General features: G+C 39.5%; 2 protein-coding genes across 5 annotated transcripts in view; one reads left to right on the top strand and one right to left on the bottom strand.

Moving 5' to 3' along the window:
• The window catches only part of SCAF4 (SR-related CTD associated factor 4), a 60,404-nt gene extending 37,291 nt beyond the window's left edge, over window positions 1-23,113 (bottom strand). For all 4 annotated transcript variants that reach the window (XM_043448620.1, XM_043448622.1, XM_043448621.1 and 1 more), the window contains exons 1-3: window positions 22,986-23,113; window positions 1,798-1,881; window positions 880-924 (exon numbers count right to left, since the gene is read on the bottom strand). In XM_043448620.1, the coding sequence (XP_043304555.1) occupies window positions 880-924; window positions 1,798-1,881; window positions 22,986-23,015 (159 nt within the window). In that variant the 5' untranslated portion in view covers window positions 23,016-23,113. The remainder of the gene's footprint in view (window positions 1-879; window positions 925-1,797; window positions 1,882-22,985) is intronic.
• A 130-nt stretch (window positions 23,114-23,243) lies between these two features.
• On the top strand, window positions 23,244-24,606 carry LOC122428642 (translation initiation factor IF-2-like). The gene is made up of 3 exons (XM_043448674.1): window positions 23,244-23,372; window positions 23,408-23,773; window positions 23,891-24,606. Exons 1-3 carry the CDS (start codon window positions 23,244-23,246, stop codon window positions 24,110-24,112), a joined length of 717 nt encoding a protein of 238 aa, XP_043304609.1. The 3' UTR covers window positions 24,113-24,606.
• Window positions 24,607-25,006: the final 400 nt, after the last annotated feature.

Here is a 25,006-nt window from a genome sequence, read left to right as displayed (position 1 = left end):
TACAGATCTACTGATTATGGAAAAATCTACTCTCATTCATCCTGCTCAAAAAAATAACTTTTAACTTTTAAAATTATCAAAAAGCCAGTTTTAACCAAAATATTAACTTCGATTCTATTAAAGTACAGTATCAGAGAAACAAAACCCAAAAGGCGAAGTCATTCTTGGCCTTACAAATTGACAAGATAAAATGGACAGACACCTGCATACATTTCTGGTGGCACAACCTTTATGAAAAATAAGTTAGCAATAAACACAAAGCCTTATTTGATCCAACAACTCTATTTCTAGAAATTTATACTAAGGAAAACAGACTCCATATTTCCAATGCAAGGGGCACGGTTTGATCCCTGGTTGGGGAACTAAGATTCCACAAGCCACGTGGCATGGCCAAAAAAGTTAAGAAAAAAAAACAAAGGAACAGCTCTAGGTTGGGGGAGAAGACAAAGATGTCTAAGTCTCCTTTCTCAGCCCTTTACTGACACAGACATGTGCTAATGTTACATATGTTACAAAACAACATGTAACTGTAGAAGTGAAAAGTGGCTTAATTATGATGGGAGAAAGGCAAGTTGAAAACACCAGAGTGATTTCATTTGAAGTACTCCAAGATGAGTTAAATGTCAACAGAGTAGTCAAGGCAATGGGGAGAGAAGGCTCAAGCAGACAAAAACTATTTCAAATCCTGACTCATAGTAAGTACTCAATCAACAGTACTGCTATACATTTTTGTTTTGTTATGACACAAAAAACCAAGACTTCTAGTGACAACTTTTCTGTAGAGTGACTTTAGAAGCAATTATTCAAATTACAACTCACAAAGTAAATTACAAATACTGATCATAACTAAAATGAGGTAATAATAAAATGGATAGTTACCTTTTTGATGAACTTTTCTACTATTTGAACCACATGCTTATAAAGCTGAAGAGAATGAAAAGAATATCATTATCCAGCTGACACACTTTTCTGTTAATACATTTCCTATAATTAGAAAATACCTAAAACCTCAAAATTTGTACAATTTGAATAATTCTCAAGGTAATAACTGAAAGAACCCTGGTAAATAATCCATACTCAACAACTCAAAAAATTCTTAACAAATCAGAAAGAAACTATTAACTAAAACAGAAACTACAAAAATCCACCAAAAGGTTCTTTTCTTAGATGTTTAATCAATAAATCTTCATAGAACAGTTTATCAAGCGACTTTATGGGAGAGAGAACAATGGAATTGGAACTAAATAATGCAGTTTTTAAAGAGACTCACTTCTTTAAGGTGTGATCTTGGGTAAGATACTCAATTTCATGAAGTTTTTAAATAAAAATAAAGCTAATATGCCACTGATCTATTATGGTAAGAATTAAATGGAATAAAGCAAACAACAACAAAAACCTCTGTCATCCTGTTCCTTACTTCAATGAGTTCAACTTTTTTTTAGCACCACACATAAACCAGGTAATTATGTGAGGTGATGGATGTGTCAATTAGTATAAGGTAATCATTTCACAACGTACATGTGCATCAAATCATGCTCTATTACATACTACTAAATCTGTCAACTATACCTCAATAAAGTTAAAAGAATACAAAGAGGAAATACAACAAAACAGGTTTTGAAATATGTTACAATGTAGATGCATCATACAGTTATTATTATGTACTTTCAGCAAAACCTGGTTAGTGCTCTTTGATTAGGCCTGAACTACTTCACAATATGAAACCTCAAATTTAACAATAACATTTTCAACATTTTAAAAACACTGTCCAAATTAATATATTTCTTTTACTTTTACCTTTATAGCTTTAATAGCAGCTTTCGTGATGAGAATCATCTTGGCTCGAGAGATGGGAGGTTTCATATCCATAAGTGAAAAGAGCTTTAAAAAAAAAAAAAAAAGGAAAAAAGTTTTAATTGGAAGTAAAATTAGAGGTTTACCCTTCATTTCGACAAATATATTTGTAACTAAAAGAATAATAAAATTTCTGAAACTAGGTTTAATAATTTGTCTGGTAAAGAAAAACCAAGAGCTTTCTTACATACTAGCATCACCACTTTGAAAACAGAATGGGAAAAGATTATGCTAAAATCAGCAAAAAAGGAGGAAAAGGTAAAAAAACTGTCAAAATCTGTAACAGAAAATTTATAAAACCCTACTGAAGAATTCAAAATTGATTTGAATGGAAACACACCGTGTTCCCATACTGAAAATGGCAATACTGTGACTCAATATTTAATATTTCAAAATCAAACCTCACTGAGACTTTGGAGGACTTCAAATAATTCTTATGTTCATTTGGAGATACAGATGTATTACATCAGGTAAGAAATTTAACATGCCATTATAAAACTTGAATTCACAATTTCTTGATTAGTCAGGAATAAAAATGACACCATATTTAACAAATTTCACCAAAGTAAATCCAACAATCAGGGAATCCCAGGAGATGAAACCACACAGGCACACTCCTTTTCCCTAAAGTTTAAGCCCAACCAAGATATAATGAGAGCCCATAAGAGTCATAAAGATAAAATTCTGACATTAAGAAGAAGCTTATATCTAGTTTCTTAAAATCTTGTTTTTGTTTTAACCATAGGCATATATATCTTCTAAAAATACTTTTTGAAATAAATTTCAGGGCTTTCTAAGCATTATCAATCTTACATGAATCATATTTCCATTTCTCTCCAACTAATGCTGGAATTTCAAATATGGAACCCCTAAGACATAGACCATCTTTACCAGACACCTACTAAGAAGCTACCCTGAAGAACAAAAGTCTCCTTTTTTAGAATAAATAGCCCTACCTGTCAACAAAATACTCTGGCAACAGAATTTTTGCAGCTTTTCAAAACTACAGACACAATGGGACTATAGATAGTGGTAACATTAATTTTTTAAAAAAGTATGCAATGCAAGATATGATCAAATAAGAACCAAAAACGTACTCTGTTTAAGCAGAGAAAAGTAGAATTTTTTGATAAATGATGCTAAGATGAATTTGCGTAAACCCCAGGAGATAGTGAAGGACAGGGAAGCCTGGCATGCTGCAGCTCATGGGGTCACAAAGAGTTGGACATGACTTAGGACTGAACAAGAACAACAAATACTAAAATACAGAGAATGGGAAAAACAAAGATACTAACACAGAGACTCATTTTTTTAAAAAGGCATTATCTAATTAAATAAGGTCATGATTTTTTATTTCCAAAACAATAAAAATTCTCTGTGAAAATAAATGCTCACTAATTGAAAAACAACTAGACAGTAATCTTTAAAACTATATAAACCAATGAGAAACTAAGAAACGATTTAAAGTATTTCAACTCCAATACAAACTGAAAAATATATGCAGCACACATTTTATAAAAGGGCATATTCTGCCCATTTCTAAGTTATTAAAGTTATTAAGACAGTTATTTATTACTACAGTTCTATTTCCTTTTCTGGATCTTAAAGCAGAGAAACAGGATACAAAAAAGTTTATACATGATCTTAAGAATAAGCAACAGCAAGAACTACTTTTCTGGCCATTAAAAGCTTAGCGAATCATATTTCTCTGAAGCCTAAGCCAGCACAAACACTCATTTAATGTCCCACATTCTTGATTATTTCTACAGTAAGGAACTCCCCATATTAAAAAAAAAAAAAAACCCACAAAAAATCCCAGCCAACTGAGGAGACAAGACAGATTAGTGTTATCTTCTGATGAAATACTCTACAGTTTATTTTTAAGTCATTTATCTTAAAAAATTAAAGTACAGACTATACCATATAGCAGTATAACTATCAATCAGGCAATAAACCAGTAAGAGAGCATTCAAGTGCTACCATTTAAGAGACAGACAGAGGAAGGGTATTTATTCCAGTAAAGAAGGCACAACTCAAGGAAAGAGGAAGAAATCAACACTAAGTGCATCATCTTATTTAATCATATTAATGATCAACATAGATTGTCAAAGCTGTTTTGAGCTGATACCCAAAGGGATTACATCTGCTTTCAAATGATTCCCAGAGAATGTGTCTGGACTAGAATTTGTTGATTGTAAGGCTCACAATCCTTAAGAGCGTCGGTTCAGTTCAGTCACTGAATTGTGTCCAACTCTGCAACCCCATGACTACAGCATACCAGGCTTCCCTGTCCATCACCAACTCCTGGAGCTTGCTCAAACTCATGTCCATTCAGTCAGTGATGCCATCCATCCATCTCATTCTCTGTCATCCCCTTCTCCTCCTGCCTTCCATCTTTCTCAGCATTAGGGTTTTTTCCAGTGAGTCAGTTCTTCACATCAGGTGGCCAAAGTATTGGAGTTTCAGCTTCAACATCAGTCCTTCCAATGAATACTCAGGACCGATCTCCTTTAGGATGGACTGGTTGGATCTCCTTGCAGTTCAAGGGACTCTCAAGAGTCTTCTCCAACACCACAGTTCAAAAGCATCAATTCTTAGGCACTCAGCTTTCTTTATAGTCCAACTCTCAAATCCATACCTGACTACTGGAAAAACCATATAGTCTTCTCCTTATACAATGCTGCTTGCTGTAAATACACACAAAGACCATTAACTATGATGGAGAATGCAGGCAGAGTATCAAGTAGGCATCTGTGCTAATCTCTCTCTCTCTCTATATATATATAGTATTGGTTCAGGGGTAACGATGAGATGAATCTAACTTGGGATGCCTACTGAAAATCCAGGCAGAGATTTCAGCAGACTGGAATATGGATCTTGAAAAAGCACAGGTCCTGCTAGAAATTGAGAGGTTACAGAATCAAAACCATGAAGATGAGTAAGAAGGGAACAAAGATACAACTAATTACAGTATACCAAATATTTCAGTGTGGCACAGAAAAGGGGGCAACACAAAGCAACACCAGGACAAATGCCAGAAATTAAACCTTTAATGCTATAGTTTTTTTTCATATGGCTTGACTAGTATTACATCATGTGAAATGCCAGGCTGGATAAAGCACAAACTGGAATCAAGATTGCCGGGAGAAATATCAATAATCTCAGATATACAGATGACACCACCCTTATGGCAGAAAGCGAAGAGGACCCTAGAGGACCCTAACTCTTGATGAAAGTGAAAGTTGCTCAGTCATATCCGACTCTTGGTGACCTCATGGACTGTAGCCTGCCAGGCTCCTCTGTCCGTGAAATTCTCCAGGCCAGAATACTGGAGTGGGTAGCCTTTCCTTCCTCCAGGGAATCTTCTCAACCCAGGGATCAAACCCAGGTCTCCCACATTGTAGGCAGATTCTTTACCTGCTGAGCCACAAGGGAAGGCCAAAAGTGAAAGTGGAAGAGTAAAAAAGCTGGCTTACAACTTAACATTGAAAAACCTAAGATTATGGCATCTGGGCCCATCAATTCATGACAAATAGATGGAGAAATAATGGAAACAGTAACAGACTCTCTTTTCTTGGACTCCAAAATCACTGCAGATGGTGACTGCAGCAATGAAATTAAAAGACACTTGCTCCTTAGAAGAAAATTTATGACCAACCTAGATAGCATATTAAAAAGCACAGATATTACATTGCCAACAAAGGTCCGTCTAGTCAAGGCTATGGTTTTTCCAGTAGTCAGGTATGGATGTGAGAGTTGGACTACAAAGCAAGTTGAGTGCCTCAGAATTGATGCTTTTGAACTGTGGTGTTGGAGAAGACTCTTGAGAGTCCCTTGAACTGCAAAGAGATCCAACCAGTCCATCCGAAAGGAAATCAGTCCTGAGTGTTACTGGAAGGACTGACGCTGAAACTCCAAAACTTTGGCCACCTGATGCGAAGAACTGACTCATTTGAAAAGACCCTAATGCTGGGAAAGATTGAAGGCAGAAGGAGAAGGGGATGACAGAGGATGAGATGGCTGGATGGCATCACTGACTCAATGGACATGAGTTTGAGCAAGCTCCGGGAGTTGGTGATGGAGAGGGAAGCCTGGCGTACTACAGTCCATGGGGTTGCAAAGAGTCAGACAAGACTGAGCGACTAAACTGAATGACTAGTATTATCATCTGCAACTGGGCAAGTGCTCAATAAACATCACTAGCTGCAGCATTCTCTTTGCTACTACACATCTGCATTCAGAATTAATGTGATCTGTCAGAAAACAAACAAAAAAAAAGTGTCAGAGCGGCCACAGAAAATGATGCAATTCTCTTACACAGGTTAATAGCAGCAGTAGGCCCCCAAAGGTACAAAACCTCCTTAGAAAGCATTAGTAAGAAAAACATACTTGCCAGCAACAGACACAAGTTTGTTTTTTTGTTGTCATTAGTTGAATGACTATTAGAAAACCTAAACATGAACACTGTTCTGCTGGGTGCCTGATATACAAAGTATTCTAAAAATTCTGGAAAAAAAAAAAAAAAAACACTCACAATGATCCCTAATATCAATAAAGAACAATTTCAAATTTGGCCCATGACACCTGTAGAATTCATAAGGTTTGAGGGTTAGTCAAAATAACATGATACTCTGCTATTTATTGACAGTATAAACTTTGACAAGTTTAAACTTTTCTGAATTTCAATGACATATGAAAAAGATGATTAATAATATTCACTTCATAAAACTGTTAGGATTAAATGAGATAATGTATATAAATCTCTTGGTCTAGATCTGACACATAAATGGCTCAGTAAAAAGAAGTACATAATGCCCTGGGAATCTTAACATAGATCTCAAGTTTAAGTTTTTGCCATTAAACTGAAGGTGTTAGTGGCTCAGTTGTGTTCAACTCTTTGTGACCCATGAACTGTAGCCGGCCAGGCTTCTCTGTCCATGGACTTCTTCAGGCAGGAACACTGGAGTGGGTATCCATTCCTTTCAGGGGATCTTCCTGACCCAGGGACTGAACCCAGGTCTCCTGCATTCGCAGGCGGGTTCTTTACCATGTGAGGCACCAGGGAAGCCCAGTTTTTTATTATGGCTTAGCATAAAAACTTTATTGTTACATCTACTATTCAAGTGCTGCATTTGGAGAAATTTTCTCCATACTGAAAACAGAGCAGTATCAAAGAGTTTTACAGCTGCATAGCACCTTAGTACCTAACCTAGTATTCACACTAAATTCAGAACTGCTTTCACAATGTATCTGGCAGGTCCCATGTCAGTTCACAGGCTTACTAACTCATAACCAATCAGCTCCAACGGTTGCAGCTGTCGTCTTTGCACTGACCCCAAATCTCCCTTCTGATGATAACCTTCCCTCCCTTTCCTGCTCTAGTTCTGCCTCTAGAGCACAGAACAATAGTGATCTTTCTCATTTGAGAAAATAAACATAACTAAGCATGTTTTCTTATCTGCTTCAACTACTAGCCAAATGATATGATTTCTAGATCTGACTATACTGGCTTATTCTTTTTTTTTTTTTTTAGTTCTACCACTTTATTGCTACCAACCCATCTCCCTCCACCCTCGTGCACACATGCTCAGTCATGTAACCCCATGAACTTCAGCCTGCTAGGCTCCTCTGTCCATGGACTTTTCCAGGCAAGAATACTGGAGTGGGTTGCCATTTCCTTCTCCATGGCTAATTCCTTTTAAAGTATGATAAAACAAAATAAAGAGGGCCTGGATATATTCCTGAGGAATCTAGTGGGTTGTCTTTTGTATGTTTCCTCTTTCTGCAGGAACACATTACCACAAACTCAGTAGCTTAAAACAACACTTTTGGAATTCACAGCCTCAGTAGTCTGAAATCAAGGTGTTGGTAGGGCTGCCTTCCTTCTGGGCACCCTAGGTCAAAATCTCTTTCTTTCCTTTTCTAGCCAAAGGGTGCCTAAATTCCTTTGGCTCTTCCATCTTCAAAGCTGGCAGCATAGCATCTTCTGTCCCTCCTTAGCCTCTGCTTTCACTGTACATCACTTTCTCTGACTTTCATGTCTCTCTCATTTAAGGACCCTTGGGGTTACACTGGGTTCATCCAGATAACGCGGGACAATGAACTCAAACCCTTAATCACATCTGCAAAGTCTCTTTTGCCAAGTAAGGTAACACATTCACAGGTTCTAGGATTCAGAACATGAACTGCTTAGTTGGGGCTTCCCTGGTGGTCCAGTGGATAGGAGTCTCCCTACCAACGGAGGAGTCATGGGCTCAATCCCTGGTCTTGAAAGATCCCATAAGCCTGTGCTCCACAAGAGAAGCCATTGCAATGAGAGGTCCATGTTTCCCAATAAACAGTAGCCCTCCCTCGCCACAACTAGGGAAAGCCAATGAAGCAATGAAGACCCAGCGAAGTTTAAATATACAGTGCTCAGTTCATTATTAACTCATATTTATAACCAACTAAAACCCTCAGACTGTTTCACTGCAATCTTTACCAGAACTAGAACTTCATGTTGATTTTATGTTGGTTTCTGACAGTCCTCAATCTACTTCAATCTAGAAATCACTTCCTGTCATCAACGGAGCAGCTATTCCAATTAGTTTGTAACTTTCATGAATCTGCTATATACATGGCTTTTTCCAACACCACAGTTTTTTAAAAATTAGAAAGACCAGGACCTATACTTGCAACTTGTAGGAAGACTTATCTGATATTCCGTGGACCTTGCCAGTTAGCTAAAATTCACTTAACAATACTCTCAACTTATCAATATTTTTTCTAATTTATTCAAGATGAAATCATGATAAATATCTGAAATATTTGGAGTCCTCACTAGATGAATCACACTTTATTCAAGAAAAATGTTTAATCTGGCCTGTGAGAATCTGTTCTAGCTCCAAGTGACTAGAAATCTCTCGGCAGAATCTCTTTTAATGGGATACTTACCCCATCTTACCCTCTTAAACTTACTATAATAAATTATACTGAAGATATCTAGTATTCCTTCCTTTGCTATTATGATCTCCGTGATGACAAATTCTGCCTGAAGCTCCTGTTATTAATAATTAATTACAAAGTTTAAAGAAAAAATTTGGATGCTTCCAAAAATACATACACATACTCACATTAACAGGCTGGTACTCAAATCTCCCTTCTGACAGATGAAGTTATCAAAGCATTCAAGTCTACAATCTCCCTCCCCCTTTTGTTCATTTGTCTCATCAAATCTGATACATTGGCTTCAACCAAATCAAGAGTTAAAGCCAACTTAACTTAAATGTTTACTGGTAAAATATACTTTATAAAAGCACACAATAAATTTAACAAAAGAAAACATAGAGGGAAAATCTTAAAATCATCTCCACAAAGATGCTTTGTCCCTCTAATTATAGCCTGAAGACAGCTCTACAAAATACTTACTGCTAGAACAATCAGGTAAGAGATAGTTTAGTCTCTTCTTACCTGGCATTTCATTTTATGCCTTTACCAAAGCTTTGTCTGAGCTAATTCTTTAATACTGGGCACTTAATGTGACCATGTGTATGTATGTGAAACAGAGAGAGAGCGTGGGGGGTGCGGGTGGGCAGGGAAGGAAAGAAGAGTTGCAAACCAAGCATGTTAGACAAGTACCATAATACCACTCTACCCGAAAGCAGAATACTGTGCATGAGTTAACCAATAACAAACATAAGAGATCTAATAAAACTGGAAACTGTACAAAGAATAACAAACAGAGCCAGAAACTAGTTAATATACATGGAAAAAAATGTTCAGTCTTACCAATAGTCAAAAAAAGTACAAATTAAGACAATGAGATACAGTTCACTTATGCATCTAGTGGGCATGCGTGTAGATTAGCAAAAAGCAAAGAAAGCACTCTGCTGATGAGAACTAACAGGCGAGTTTCAATTTCAGAGAGAAATCTAAAGCTATATATATCAAGAACTCAAAAAGTCCGTATCTTTTAAACCAACAATTCCACTTTTAGAAATTTATCTAAATCAGATGTTCTCAAAATTTCCAAGGTGGCTTTTAAAATCAGAAAGTAATTCATGTTATTAAAAAGATCTGGTAACCATATCCAAACACAGTGGAAGGGGGAAAAAAACACTGACATAGTCTAAAATGTTAAAGATATTTGGCGGGATATTTTCTTACTTAAATTTACCTAATTTGCATTAGTTCAAAAATAAATAAATTAAAATTCATGGGTTAAAAATGGAGAACTTTACATTTGTGTCTGAGACACAGAAATGCATTTCTCCAACTTGATTGTGAATATATATGATCATCATTACCAGGTACAACTTGTCTATGGAATAAACCATATCTTTGAAGTTAACACGTATGTTTAAATTAATGCCTTGCAAATCTTTAATATAATTTTTCAAAACTGCTAAAACAAGATTTTAAAAATAAACATAAAATCTGCCATTTAAAATCTTTATAACTGAAGCCTTTGTGCATAAAACCGAAAACTGAAAAATCACTTAAGTATATTTTTTGGCATCTGTGCATTAAAGAAAGCATCCCTTTAATTACTGATATATGATTTTTGTTGTTTTGTTTTAGTCACGAACTTGTGTCTGACTCTTACGACCCTATTACTGTAGCCTTCCAGGCTCTTCTGCCCACGGGATTTCCAAGGCAAGAATACTGGAGTGGGTTGCCATTTCCTTCTCCAAAGGATATTCCCAACCCAGGGATTTACTCCCATATATTTACTTTCCAGAGAGTCAAATCCTTGGAAACCCAAATATTTAACTAATTTTCCACCTGGTTAAAGGAATGTATGGAGACAAGACAGGTGTGGCACTAATATACAGTATGTCTAATAACACGGCAAATTTACATGGCTCTTTAGATGGGAAAAAAGAAACTACCCAGTTCCTCTGCTCCTATGAAGCAGGGTCTCCGCTTAAACACTACAAATCAGTTCTACTTATTTCTCCATAAGGTTACAAACAAGGTATTTTTACAAACAGCAAAGCTGCATATACTATTCTCAAGTTTAAAGAGTCTTAAAATTTTTCATACTTACTCCTTTCTATACTTCTTTACCTTACTACAGTTACCCACAAACTCACCAAATTTTCTCCTGGTTCCAGAACCAAGAGAAATCCTTTACAAAATACACACATATAAATGCAAATATATACTGTTAAATTATATATGAGACCACTTTCAAGTTAACTACTTATGTTTCTATGTGCATTATGAAAATAGAATATAGTAATATAGCAAACAGCAGTTTAAACTTCCTCTCTATTTAATTATATCACCAATCCCTAATTCTGTTACCATTTGCTGCTGCCAGAACTAATTTTCTAAGTAGTTAATTTCTGATGACTCACTACACAAAGTATGCCCTAATTTATTCTTCATGTAAGACTAACTCCCTTACAATTTCCAAGGGTCTATCCTTCAATTAAACTTTTTACTTTAGAACCAAGGCTGCTACACCCCCTGCCATCAGGCCTTTTAACCCCCTCAGTTCCACTTACTAGGTCATTTTTTATTCCTTACCTCCATTTTGATTCACTGAACTGCAATCGATCACTCCTTTGTCTTCACTTGCTCACGAAATAGGCCAGGATTTGATCTTTGCAAATGCCAAATATTCTACCCATGCCATTACTCCCCACTTTACTAGCATAGCTGCCAGGTTTCAAAATTGCTTTTACTGTGCCTCACTAAGTAAACTTTGTGTCTACCCAAAGCTGGCTATCAAACATTTTAATGACTTAAAACAGTTCCTTCCAGACTAATTGAACAAATAAAAACTGGTTCCAGGATATAAAATCATTTGATTAGAAGAAAAACATTATCCTATATATTATATGTTTTATCCATATCTACTTCTCTCCCCACAAAGTTGTAATGACTAGATCTATACACAAGCATGGGATTAAAACTGAAAAGGTTAACATTTATAAAATCCCCAATCAATTAAAAATTTTAATTGTGAATGTAAATTAGCAAATGAAATATAGCATCTAAAAGCATACCTTAAGTTTAAAACACTGACTGCATCTATTGCATTATTGTAGATGACTTAAAAACTCCCAAACTTCATCATTCTTAAACTCTGGCAAATCCTTCCACAAATAATACATTACAGTGCTCTTGCTACTTTGAATCAAATATACAAAAGTTGTTTGGGGAGCCCTCTTCCTTCATAAACAATACGATAGACAAAGATGAGCTGCTCAAAAAACTTCAGAGCAGTACTGTGGGGCTGTGGATTGGACTCAAGCAGCCTCTTAACAGTTCTCGGTCAAATCACACCATCCCTTCCAGTTTCCTTACCTCTAAAATAGAAAGAAAGTAAAGGCATATATAAGACACCTAACCCATATGCTAGTATCTAGTTGGGAATAAGCAAATGCAAGATTCATTTACTGTCCTTCCCTTGAACTGTCTCTGCTGGATTACTTCTTAAAATAGCATGTAAAAACTAAAGATATCCTTTCAACAAACTTATGCTTCAGGATCAACAAAACAACTTGCAGAGCCACTCAACAGCTAATAGATATTGTTTTCAATCTGACAGACAATCAAATCAAGCAAAAAAATAATGAAAATGGTGTTAAAATATAACTTTTCTGTGTTTTTAAAAGAGCTCTGAGATAGAATTCATATATCATAAAACTTACCTCTTTAAAGTGTACATCTCAGTAGTTTTTGCTATATTCAGAGTTACAACCATCAACACTATGTAATTTTAGAATTATTTTCATTATACCTCAAAGAAATCCCATACCCATTAGCAGTCCTCCTCATTCCTCCTCCATCCCCTCATGAATAACCTACTTTCTCTATAGACTGCCCATTTTGGACTAATTCATATATTAAAACAAAAACCCCAACTTTATAAAATATGCTCTTACATTAGTCAACAATGTTTAAGGTCTTTATAAAGATTTGAACGTATCTCCAACTGAACCCCAAACTTGGCTGTCCTTGATAAAGTGATCTATCATTCAGCAACTTGTAATTACAGTGGACCAGGTCATATATGACCATTTATTTAAAGGATAGTTTATGCTTCCTGAAAACTTAAAACGGTATGATCATAAATTTTCCTATTATAGGTTTTCTATAGGGTATTCTAATTCTACATCAGCTAAGACTAAACTCTGGCAAGAGGATTAAAGTGGAGTATTCATGATAAAGCATAAAGATATACAGGGGATACTACAGAAGATTTATAGACTATAGCATTAGACAATTACTGCTCTCCAGAATAATAACCCACCTAGAGTGGAACAATGGGAGAAGCCCACCAAGGGGCAGGCAAAAAGTGGGTGAATTGTCTTTAAAGACTTACAAAACAATGAAACTGTTGAAAACTGTTTTATCATCATCAAATACTAGCAGTTCTAAATGATATCAGGGATAAAATATTCCTTTCCCTAAAGTATTTGGTTGACTGAGATTCTTGTTTCTCAGGATAGCCTGTCCTCTTCTCAGGCTCATTTTACATCCCTAATTCTGCAGTTCCTAAGTGTATATATTCAAATGTTTAAACAGTACATTTAAAGTATGAGAGCTGTTTGCAATTCTTCATCCCTGATATATATTTTTTTGTGGTATAAATATTTATAAACAGCAGAGTGAGTCTTAAAGAAAATACAAAGCTTGACGATCCGTGAATAAAAATTATGGAGAATGCCATTACACATAATTTTAAAGAGGTTCATCAATTACAATAGAGACCTATATTGAAACTGTGGGTGAAAATATTTCACTGAAATTTTTCTGACTGATAGTACATTTGGAAGTCACCAGTTGTTGTTTCAGAGAAGGTGATGGCACCCCACTCCAGTACCCTTGCCTGGAAAATCCCATGGACGGAGGAGCCTGGTAGGCTGCAGTCCATGGCGTTGCGAAGAGTCGGACACGACTGAGCGACTTCACTTTCAACGAGTTGGAGAAGGAAATGGCCACCCACTCCAGTGTTCTTGCCTGGAGAATCCCAGGGACGGGGGAGCCTGGTGGGCTGCCGTCTATGGGGTCGCACAGAGTTGGACACGACTGAAGCGACTTAGCAGCAGCAGTAGCAGCAGTTGTTGTTTAGTAGAGAAGTTGTATCTGACTCTTTGCGACCCCATGGACTAAAGCCTGCTAGGCTCCTCTGTCCATGAGATTTCCCAGGCAAGATATTGGAGTGGGTTACCATTTCCTTCTTCAGGGGATCATCCTGACTCAGGGATCAAACGTTCATCTCCTGCATTGGCAGGTGGATTCATTACCACTGAGTCGCCAGAGAAAGTCACTAGAATTATGTCAAAAAAGACATGGGTAGTGTTTTGATTTCCAGAATTTATTGTGAAGTGAGCTTTTCCTACCTGCCAAAGGTAACTTTATGTTTAAGATTTCCCAACTACTGTGTATCTGCTGCTACACATACAACCTTTAGTAAACAGAATTAATGAGAAGTGTTCTTCAACCACTTACAGGTGGAGATAACACTGCTAAATCTGACTATAATTGTCTACTGAACTCAAATACTGTGACGATCAACACTGACAATCATTTGACAAGTATGCAGAAGTTAAGGCTTAAAAGGAACTGAATATTATTATTTATTACTGTGATAGAGCAGTATGTAGGTAAGATTTTCTACATGTAACAGAAAGAAGTATTAATGAAATTTTAAAACATTAATCAATTATTTCTTTGTTGTAATATTTACTTGTAACTGACATGAAGTTCAAATTTCTTTCCTGGCCAATTTCAAGATTATATTTGAAAATAATTTTGTTGTCAAAGAGGAATTAAGCTAAAAAAAAAAAAAGAAAGGAAGAAGAAGAAATAAGTTCTCAGGATGTCAAATATGTTAGGTATGCTACTGTCTACAATCTCCTCCACATGACCCACTTGGATTTATACCAAAAATCATGAATTATCCAAACACCAATTATAACTTTTAAGGGGTACCTGTATGGCCCTCCACTTTTCAAGAGCCCTGCTATTTCTCCCATCCCATCTGAATCTTGGCTTCGAATTCTTAAACCCCCTTTACAGTTTCACTGGATTTCTTGCTGAATTCACTAATAACCTATAAAATGCTTTCTTAATATTATTAAAGTTTCTATAAATACCTATGGCTTCACAAGCACCAATAAAGAGTCCCAACTATAACACAATAAAATGTTAATTGATAAACCACGCAAATATTGAAAAGGATGAAGGTGACTGAAGCATAATAAATTATAATACCGTTTCAGAAGTCTTCTAGTTCTCAAAAAAAAATCATTAACAGTATATTGTTAATTACACTTAATATTAACACAGAAATGTTGACATGTCTCTTCCAGACTAAGCTCACAACGGAACTTGGTAAAACCTAACCAAATTTAACTATTACCAACTCTATCAAAACTTCAATTGTTAATAGCTGCTTACCCTATACATTACCTGATAACATAGTACAGCTTGTTTTTAGCTTATTGTTAAAAAGTTGTATGGTGTTGCTGTGAAGAGAGAGATTCTGCATATTATCTCAACAAACATCAAAAACTTCTAAAGGTTGATCATTTACGTAACAATGTTTTCCCTATGTTATCAAAGTATATTTGAAAGGAGTTTTAAACACATGCAGATATCTACAGAAAAATTACCTGTCATACAACTTAAAAAAAGTCAGAAAATGGGCAAAAGACTTAAACAGATGTTTTTCCAAAGAAGATAAACAGATGGCTAACTGGCACATGGAAAGATGCTTAACATCGCTAATGATCAGAGAAATGCAAATAAAAACTATTACAATGAGGTATCACCTTGCATCATTCAGAATGGCCATCATCAGAGTCTACAAATAATAAGTACTGGAAAAGGTTTTGAGAAAAGGAAACCCTCTTATATACTATTGGTGGGAATGCAAATTGGTGCAGCCACTATGGAAAACAGTATGGAGGTTCCTTAAAATACTAAAATAGAACTACCACATGATTCAGCAATTCTAGTCCTGGGTATATATCTAGGAAAAACAACAACCCTCTAATTTGAAAAGATACATGCACCCCAATGTTCCACAGCAGCACTAAGTGCCCACCAACAGATGACTAGCTTAAGAACATGTGGTAAACATACATAATGGATCTTGTTGTTGTTGTTCAGTCACCCAGTTGTGTCTGACTCTTTCTGTAATGGAACATCACATGGACATAAAAACTGAAATATTGTCATTGACAGCAATGTGGATCAATCTAGAGAGTGCTTAGTGAAATAACAAAAAAGTACTGATATCACATATATGTAATCTAAAAAATAATACAAAGGATCTATATACAAAACAGAAACAGACTCACATAGAAAACAAACTTATGGTTAACAGAAAAGGAGCTGGAGAGGGGAAGGGACAATTGATACTACAAGATACCAGGTATCTCTGTAATAACAATAATAATGGAAAATAATTTGAAAAAAAAAAAAAAAGCCTGGAATTACTATGCTGTACACCTGAAATGAACACAATATTGTTCATCAACTGTACATCCAAAGAAAAAAGTGTCCTGTAATGCTTAAGTAAATTATATTCACTTGGGCTCAAAATCAGAGGCGAGCAACCTAAAATTTGGTAGCTTGCTGGTAAAGAATCCGCCTGCAGTGCAGGAGACCCCAGTTCGACTCCTGGGTCAAAAAGTTCCCCTGCAGAAGGGATAGGCTAACCACTCCAGTATTCTTCGGCTTTCCTGGTGGCTCAGATGGTAAAGAATCCGCCCACAAGGCCGGAGATGTGGGTTCGATCTCTGGGTTGGGAAAATCCCCTGGAGGAGGGTATGGCAACACACTCCAGTATTCTCGCCTGGAGAATCCCCATGAACAGAGGAGTCTGGCGGGCTACAGTCCTTGGGGTCGAAAACAGTTGGACACAACAGAGCGACTGAGCACATAAAAAAAAACAAAACAGTCCCACAAAAACACAGACATACAAAAACAGCCATCTTGTCAACTTTTTATCAGGTACTCACCCCACCCCCCGAATTCTGTTCCACAAGATTTACAAGACAACTTCTCCATTATTCCAATTATTCTTTGAATCAGTTCCTTATCGTACGTCCACGTATTTTTTTTTTCTGAAACAAAATTCTAAACAAAATGATAGACTAAGGAGTGGGATGTTTTCAATAAGAACATCAGTGATAAATTCTGCTAGAGAAAGCTCGGAAGGGCCAGCTTTATTCCACTCATCATAAAGCCAGACTTCTACTATTGTCAGATCTATAAGCAATTCTCTGTGAGTCAAGAAGGAATGGAGAAAACAAAATTACAACTAATTTTTAATATCCCAACCCCTGTTATAAATAACATAATACAGTCAGATGAATCATGAGAAACCTCAAAATTTACTTCTGTTGCCCTGGTCCGATACGTATCTCCCATACAGTTAAGAACCTTGTTTCACATCTTTGTCCACTTCTTTAGACAGACCTCTCAGAGAACAAGGGAATGATCAAAAACAACCAGATTAACATTACAGGTTTAAAAAAAAAAAAAGTTAACAAGGTACTGTCATCATATGATCTGAAGTCTAGAAAACAACCATGCCAGTAATCAAGAGGTAAAACACAGAACAGTTGATATAGAAAAATTTCCACTCGAACTAGGAAGGGTGGCAAGCTCCTTAATGAGATGTGGAACTCAGTTCTTCTTCAGAGTAACATGGTTCAAGACTGACAAGGGTGAAACAGATCACCAGCCCAGGTTGGATGCATGAGACAAGTGCTCAGGGCTGGTGCACTGGGAAGACCCAGAGGGATGGGTAGAGAGGGAGGCAGGAGGGGGGATCGGGATGGGGAACACAACGGGATGGGGAACACATGTAAATCCATGGCTGATTCATGTCAATGTATGGCAAAAACCACTACAATATTGTAAAGTAATTAGCCTCCAACTAATAAAAATAAATGGAAAAAAAAAAAAGACTGACAACCTAAGTGGATAGGGCAGTAATGTAAACTCATACGTTAAAAGTACTCATAAAGTTTAATTTGCCTGATTTTAAAGATAAACAAAAGGGACTTCCTTAGTGGTCCAGTGGCTAAGAGTCCATGTTCTCACTGCAGGGGGCCCAGTTTCAATCTCTTGTCAGGGAACCAGATCTCACACAATGCAACCAAGAATTCACATGCTGAAACTAAAAGATCCCATATGTCACTAACAACAGAAGCAGCCAAATAAATATTAAAAAAAAAAAAAAGATAAACACAAGTAAGTATCATTATACGCATACCATCGCTATGTTGTAGTTCTTAAAAAGTAACTCTAGGGTGGAGGGGGGTGGGCAGGGGTGTCTGACTTCCTTTCAGTGGTCTGTGAGGTAAAAACTGTTTTCATATTAATGCTAAGACATTCCTTATCCTTAATCACACAAGTATACAGTGGAGTTTTCCAAAGGCTACCTGACTTGTGTAACAGCTGGAAACTGAATGAAGTATATACAAGAATTCAAGTTTTATTAAACCTAAGTTTAAATGAGATCTGCAAACAGATAAAACCATGTCATTCTTTTCACTAGATTTTTTTTTTGTCTTGGAAATATTATTTTTCATTAGAAATGTTATGATAATATGTAACAGGTTTATTATTTTTAATAAACCTGTTTCTTGGTTTGAATTTCTCATACAATAAATATCAAGATATAACCCATAGATACAAAAAGTCTCTGTGGTCCTTAACTTTTAGAGCTTGAAGGAGTCAAAACCCAAAGTTTGAGAACAGCTGTCCGAGAGAAACTCTTACACAGAGACATGTCTGAGAAAGTTCATTGATTGCAGTGTCTATCAGTAACAAATGAGAAACAAACATTCATCAACTGGGGAACCAGATAAAATTCGGTTTATTCAAATGATAGAATACTAAACAGAACGAACTATACAGTTCTTAACACACAGCATCAATAATTTTTATACACAAACCATTGGGAAATATGTATCAAAACAGATTTTACACACACACACACACACACAGAGTTTAGGGACCACAAAGATTGATACTAAATTCATTAACTGATTGCTTCTGACTGGGGGGTCGGTGGGGGTGGGTAGAGGGGTGGGAAAGGGAGGAAAGGAAGACTTCATAATATTTTATTTTTAAATTAAAAACACCTAATAACAACTGTCAATTTTTGTTATATCCTCTGCACTTTTTTTTGTACTTTAATTAAAGATCTTAAGATCACAGATGCTGCAAAAAGAAAAGTAAGGATGAGGGAAGAGTTATTCTTTTGGATTTATTTCTTTTGATTAAAGGTTAAAAATGCAATCAATGGATTTGAAAATTCCAATCTATAATCTTTATCCATGTAGCGAACCTTCACAATAAGGAGTATATAAATACAGTAGAACACATTAAGTGATCACTGATTTTTAAACTCATCTTTCCATTTTTTACATTTAATAGTGTCTTGCCATGAAAGTTCTCTCAAAAGGTCTTTAACCTTATCTTTCTCTTCCTCTTTTTCTGTATCACAGATACATACCTTTACCTGTGCTTCCCATCTGTCCTCTTCCTTTCATCCACAATTTTGCTCTAAGTTAACCAACCCCTCTAGCCACTTAACTATGCTTTTTTGCACATCCCCTCCCTCAACATGCTCTAGCATCTACACCCATCTAATAAAGACCAGGGCTTGACCACCACTTACTTAGGTTAAGACCTTGTATACACACTGTATATAGAAACATATCAAAGGGTTAGCTAGCATCAGTGTCTACTACACTGTCAATTGCTCTTTCTTCCCTTCATCCCTGAAGAGACTTTTCCCCAGAACATCTTACAACCAAACTTCTAAAACAACAATAAATCCGAAAACACCCAACTACTTTATATTTGCTACCTTTTATCTGTGTCTCTCCCATCACCATTCAATCTTAAACTACAGATCCCATATGCTCAAAAAATTTTGTGGCCTTTGTCTTACTTAACCTATGACCATTCCCTTGGTATTATGTAAAATATTATCTTCAGGCAGTAATTAAGATGGGACCATCTGTATTCAAACCTCAGCTCTGCCATGAACTAGTAGTATGCCCCTGGGTGAATACTATTTGATTTCTTTGAAATCGAAAATCAGCTTCCTCATCCATAAATGGATGTCTACATAAGGTTGAAGGAGTATTAACTTCGATATGTATATACAAAACACCTCACATGCTATAGATGCTTATTATTAATTCATTTTGTCTCCCCCTCTCAATTTTCTCTAGGGCAATCTGAGAGTGACTCTCTGATGTCCTCCTCTAACTCTTGGTTGCTTCCAAGTTTGAGTCCAATATGATCAACTGCTGGCCAAAAATTTTCACATGACTGTTTCACTCAAACATAAACTGTTCAAAATCAAACATATTTCCCCCTCCACTAAATATACTTTTGATGACTGCTTGATGTGTCACCCCTCTCCCAGAGCTTAGATGTCCGGGGCAAAAGGTGCTTATAAATCTACCAGATGTCAAATCCACGGATTCTTCGGGTCCACATCCTCACCCTCCTCTCTATTCCCTTTATAGACATGCCAAATTCAGATTCCACTTTCTTCTCTCACCTCAGTCCCCAACCCGCCATGTTTCCCCAAACCTCTGTCTTCTATAATACATACTATAGATCAAGCAGTATTTTGACTATATTACTCCACTACCTAAAACCTTCAATTTATCCACAGACTGGGAAAAAAAGAAAAAGAAATTCAAACACATTAGACAGACTTGAAACTTGTCAGGCCCCAAACTACCTTAACCACCCTCAGGAGTCAAACTACTGTTCCTTGTTTTTCACCAATGTTGCCTTTGAATTACTTTTCCTACACCTTCAGAAATTCTGAGCCTGACACTCTCTTCTCCCAAGTCTAATGCCCCACGGCCGGCCCACAGTACTTTAAAAGGACCCCAAAGGAAATTGTTCCAGCACACATTAAAGTTACTTGTCTAAGTTTTGTGTCCTCTATTAGTTTAGGCTCCTACCAGGCAGAGATCCTCAGTAGCAGTGCCATCCTAATCAGGACACAGCTTTACAGCTAGGCAGGCTCTCAAATATTTGTAAAATGAAGATTTGGGAGATTTAAGGTTGCAAGAAACCAATCACTAACATTTTATGAATGGGGAGAATTAACTGACAAGCACTATACATCAAGCAGGGACAAGGAAATGGATTTTCAAGTCAGACTAATTTCTCCAGAAGAAAGTTTTTGGGGAAGAAAGTTTGGCAGAAAGGAGCTAGAATTAGTAACATACACCTAACATAATGCAGTTAATAAACACTAGGAACGGAAATAAAAATTATTTAGAGAGGAAAATGATCGATAGGAAAATTCTTTTACATTTTCACGTACAAATTCTCACGTACATTTTAAAAGTGTCTTCTTGAAAAATGAAAATGACATTTTAACCTATCATTCCCAATCTTGGTTTTCAAAGTAAAAACTACTGACCACATTTCCCCAGAATTAACGTTAGACACTTTACTTAATAACGTGCTTAATGTCCATAATGCCTCAATCAGAATTAAATACTTCTGGTCCTAAGAATATGCTAAAACCTCTCCTCTTTGTTTATTGAAAACATCCAGAAAGTTTTCATCTTGAGAAAGAAATGTAACTATCTTTTAAAAAATTGTGTCATTTGTATAAGTGCTCATTCATTCAACAAGTTTTTTCCCAAGCAGGTGCTATGAGGAAGCAAAGAACAGAAACTCTCCGCCTCATGAAGCCAACATTCCAGTATATTTTGCCTTCAGGAAACAAAGTCAACTTCCAATCCTGAAATCTTTGGGGCATTATTACAAACTCCCTAGCCATCAAAAAAAAAATCAGGAAATACTATTTCATCATTTTGAAAATACGCAATCTGAACTTTAAAAGACACTGTCCCACTTTCTGCATCCATCAATTAAAGACAAATCATTTCTAGGATAACTGACAAGGCAATGAACGGTCCTAACCGTAGTGTTACTGGAGGCACTACAAAGTGAAAGTTACTGCAGCCTAATTGTTACAACTGAAACTACAAAATCACGTTATGCAGGGTGCACCAAGTCATCAACGTGGTCCCAGACATCTAGCACTGCTACATCTGTTTTTTTCAGTGTTGGGTTGATGTGCGGTATTTGGAAAAGGAAGATAATCCAACTCAACATATGTCAATTGTTTCCATTCTGTAGGTATGCTTGAAATCAATGGTCAAGACCCCTCCCCTTGAAATGGATTCTGAAAAACAGAATCTGTGGACTCGACGCTTCAAAAACAGCACCTGGAAGGTTTTGAGATAAAACCAGAGAGCTTTAGGGAGGCAGGCAGCTTTGTTCCCGGTTTGGAGAGGTTTTTCACATGTAAATGTTCCCAAAGAAGGGAGCCAAGGATTAACTAACCGCGAGGAGGGTGCGAGGGTGGGGGGACTGGAGGCCAAAGCCGGCTTTCTAGCGGTTTAAGGCGGAGCAAATGCTGTCCTCTCCCATTCAACTTTTTAGGTGTCACGTTGGGACCACGGAGCCCGTTAACAGGGTTGAGTTCACGACTCGGGAGGGTAAAGAGCCCCGTCTATTAACTCCATTTCCCAAGTGTAGGAATCCCGAAGGGAGGAGGGATGAACACCCTCGCCAACTCCTCCCCGACCCGAGATCAGAGTCCAGCCGCCGGCGCGCCGCGCGGCCCGAGCAACAGGAGAAGCCCTGGCCACCGCTCTGCCGGCCCCGCGACCGGCAGATGCTCCCGGCTCCCCCACTCCCCCACCCAGCCCGCGCTTCTTTCTTAGCCCCTTGCGGGCTCCCGGCACCGCGAAGCCAATAACGGGAGCAGAGGACTAGAGCGCCCGGACCTGAAAAGGGTGGGGGGGTGGGGTGGGGGGCGAAATGAAAGGCACCGGCGGCCGTCGCCGGGCTGGACGAGGCCGGAAGGGGGCGAGAGGGGGCAGCCTGAGGTCGCCGCCCGGGGGTGGGCCGTGGGGGAGGGGTGTGGGGTCGGCGCCCGGGCCGCCGCGACCTCCCCGGGCCACACAGGCCCGCTCCGCGCAGGCCCGCCGCTCCGGAACCGGGGCAGGAAGCGTCCCCACCCCGACCTAAGCTTTAAACCTCAGGCGGCGGGAGAAACGACGGCCCGGCTCCCCCTGGCAGGCCCCCGGCACTCCCTTGTCCCGAGCACCCCTCACCTCTTGGTTGAAGGCGTTGACGGCGTCCATGTTCGCGTTGCGGCGGCGGCGGCTGCTCCGGGCCCGCCGGTCACATAAGACCTCGCGCCGCGGCGGAGAGGAGCCGGGGAACCGGCCGGGCCTTGAGAAGCCGGTGGAGGCGACGAGCGGCGGAGCCGGAGGCCGGGCAGGAAGAGGCTGCGGCCGAGGCGGTGGGGCAGGCGGCTGAGGCTGAGGAGGCAGAGGGGTGGCGGGCCCCCTCTCAGTCCCGTTCGGAGGATGAGGAAAAAGAGGCGGCGGCGGCGGCGCCGGGCTCCAACATGTCCGTTCGGTGGCGGCGGCTGCGCTTTGCGTCTCGCTGACACGGCCCCCCGCGCCCTCACGCACTGGCCCACACTGGCCCGACCGGCAAGCGGGCGGGCCTCTCCTCTGCCTCTCGCCAGCGGGATGGCGGCAGCGACCCGAGTCCACGCCGCGCGGGGCACACTGGGACGGCTCGGGCCTCCCAGCGCTTCCTGTGCCCGGCTCCAGGCCCGCCCCGCCCCGCCCACGCTGACCACGCCCCCGCGACCGCCCCGCCCCGCCCCGCCCCGCGCGCGTGCGCGCGCCGCCCGCCCGGCCGCTGGCGCGTGACGCCGGGACGCCGAGCTCTTTCCCGCCTGCTGCTGCCTCAGGCCGGGGAGACCGCCAGGCATGTACACCGGGTCCCCGCGAGGGGCGCTGGAGAGTGCGGGGAAATCCAGGGCTGGGAAGCTGGCACGGAGAAGGCCCGCGGACACGCGCGCCCCTGCCGGACGCGGCGCTGCCGGGTGCGTTTTTGTGCCATCCTGCCCAGGCAGAGCCCGCACCCGTCGGGGGACTCGGAACCGCTTACCCTCCGTCGCTTGGAACAAAGGGCTCAGGATTTTTTTTTTTTTTTACCTCAGCCCGCAGGACGTGCATTTGCTGGCTCCCCGCACAGCCTTTGCCGATGCCGTCCCCTGCCTGCCCTGATGGTGGGGTTAAATCTGCTCAAGCTGAAGCCCCGAGAAGGACATGCAGGCCCTGGACGTCCACGCAGGCCTAAAGGAAGCCCTGTACCGCCGGCCGCGGGAGGAGAGGATTCGCTTACGACCGCGGTTTCCTTTTCGGTGGCCACACTGTTCTGATTCACTCCCCTCGCAACCTTTCTGTCAGTGGGCGCTGTGCTGGGTTCAGGGAATATGGAAATTAAAGGATAATTTCTCTTTCCGCAGACAGCTCGTTTTAGTGGGAGAGGACAGGCAAATGAACAGGTAATAACGAAGGCATGGTAAGTGTTAGGGCAGGGACCCTGGGTAACAAAGATCCTCGTCTGACTGGAAGTCCAGGAAGGCTTCTTAGAGGAAGTGGCATCTTCCTGTTTCTGGAAAAAGCGGCCAGGGTGGTTGAAGAATGCACCCTGGCCTCACTGAGCTTGCTGAGCACGGAGGCATTAACTCAAGGAGAACCAGCTGGAGTTCAGAGAGCGCTGAGGACTGTGACCAGGCCCCGAGCAGTCTGGAAGGGCAGCCCTTCCAAGGAGTCTGGGTTTCGTCCCCAAGGGCGCCATTGAAAGGTTTTTAAAAGGAGGATGGTGTCCAGTGTGCTCTTTCAAGACTGCTGTGTAGAGTAGGAGAGTGGGGTCAGGGGAAGAATAGCCCTAGCCCCAGGGGATGCTGAGAGTTTAAGGCAAGGAGTAGAGGAGAGACAAGGTCACATACCTTATGAAGGGGGAATGGATGGGCTGGGACAGAACAACTGACGTTAAGGAAGAGGGAGACATCGAGGATGCTCTGGGTTCTGGCTCATTGAAGTGCACGGGTTTATTTTTAAATTTATTATATATATATATTTAATTTAATTATTGGCATGTGGGGTCTTCATTCCAGCATGCTGGCTTAGTTGTGCATGTGGGACCGTAGTTCCCAACCAGGGATTGAACCCGTGTCCCCTGCATTGGAAGGTGGATTCTTTTTTTTCCTTTCTAGTCTTTATTGTTTTTCTTTTGTGTGTGTGTGCACCTGCTTGCTAAGTTGATTCAG

This window comes from Cervus canadensis, chromosome 27 (genome assembly GCF_019320065.1).
Source record: "Cervus canadensis isolate Bull #8, Minnesota chromosome 27, ASM1932006v1, whole genome shotgun sequence".
Taxonomy (NCBI): Eukaryota; Metazoa; Chordata; class Mammalia; order Artiodactyla; family Cervidae; genus Cervus; species Cervus canadensis.
The sequence above is the reverse complement of the archived record's forward strand: the minus strand, read 5'-3'. Positions and strand labels throughout refer to the sequence as shown.

Excerpts from the sequence above, each read along its gene's own strand:
- LOC122428642 (XM_043448674.1), top strand. The coding sequence starts at position 23,244 with ATGAGGAAAAAGAGGCGGCGGCGGCGGCGCCGGGCTCCAACATGTCCG. Across the intron at positions 23,373-23,407 it reads GGCCCACACTGGCCCGACCG|CGGGATGGCGGCAGCGACCC; the intron begins GCAAGCGGGCGG and ends GCCTCTCGCCAG. Across the intron at positions 23,774-23,890 it reads GCCGGACGCGGCGCTGCCGG|CCCGCAGGACGTGCATTTGC; the intron begins GTGCGTTTTTGT and ends TTTTTACCTCAG.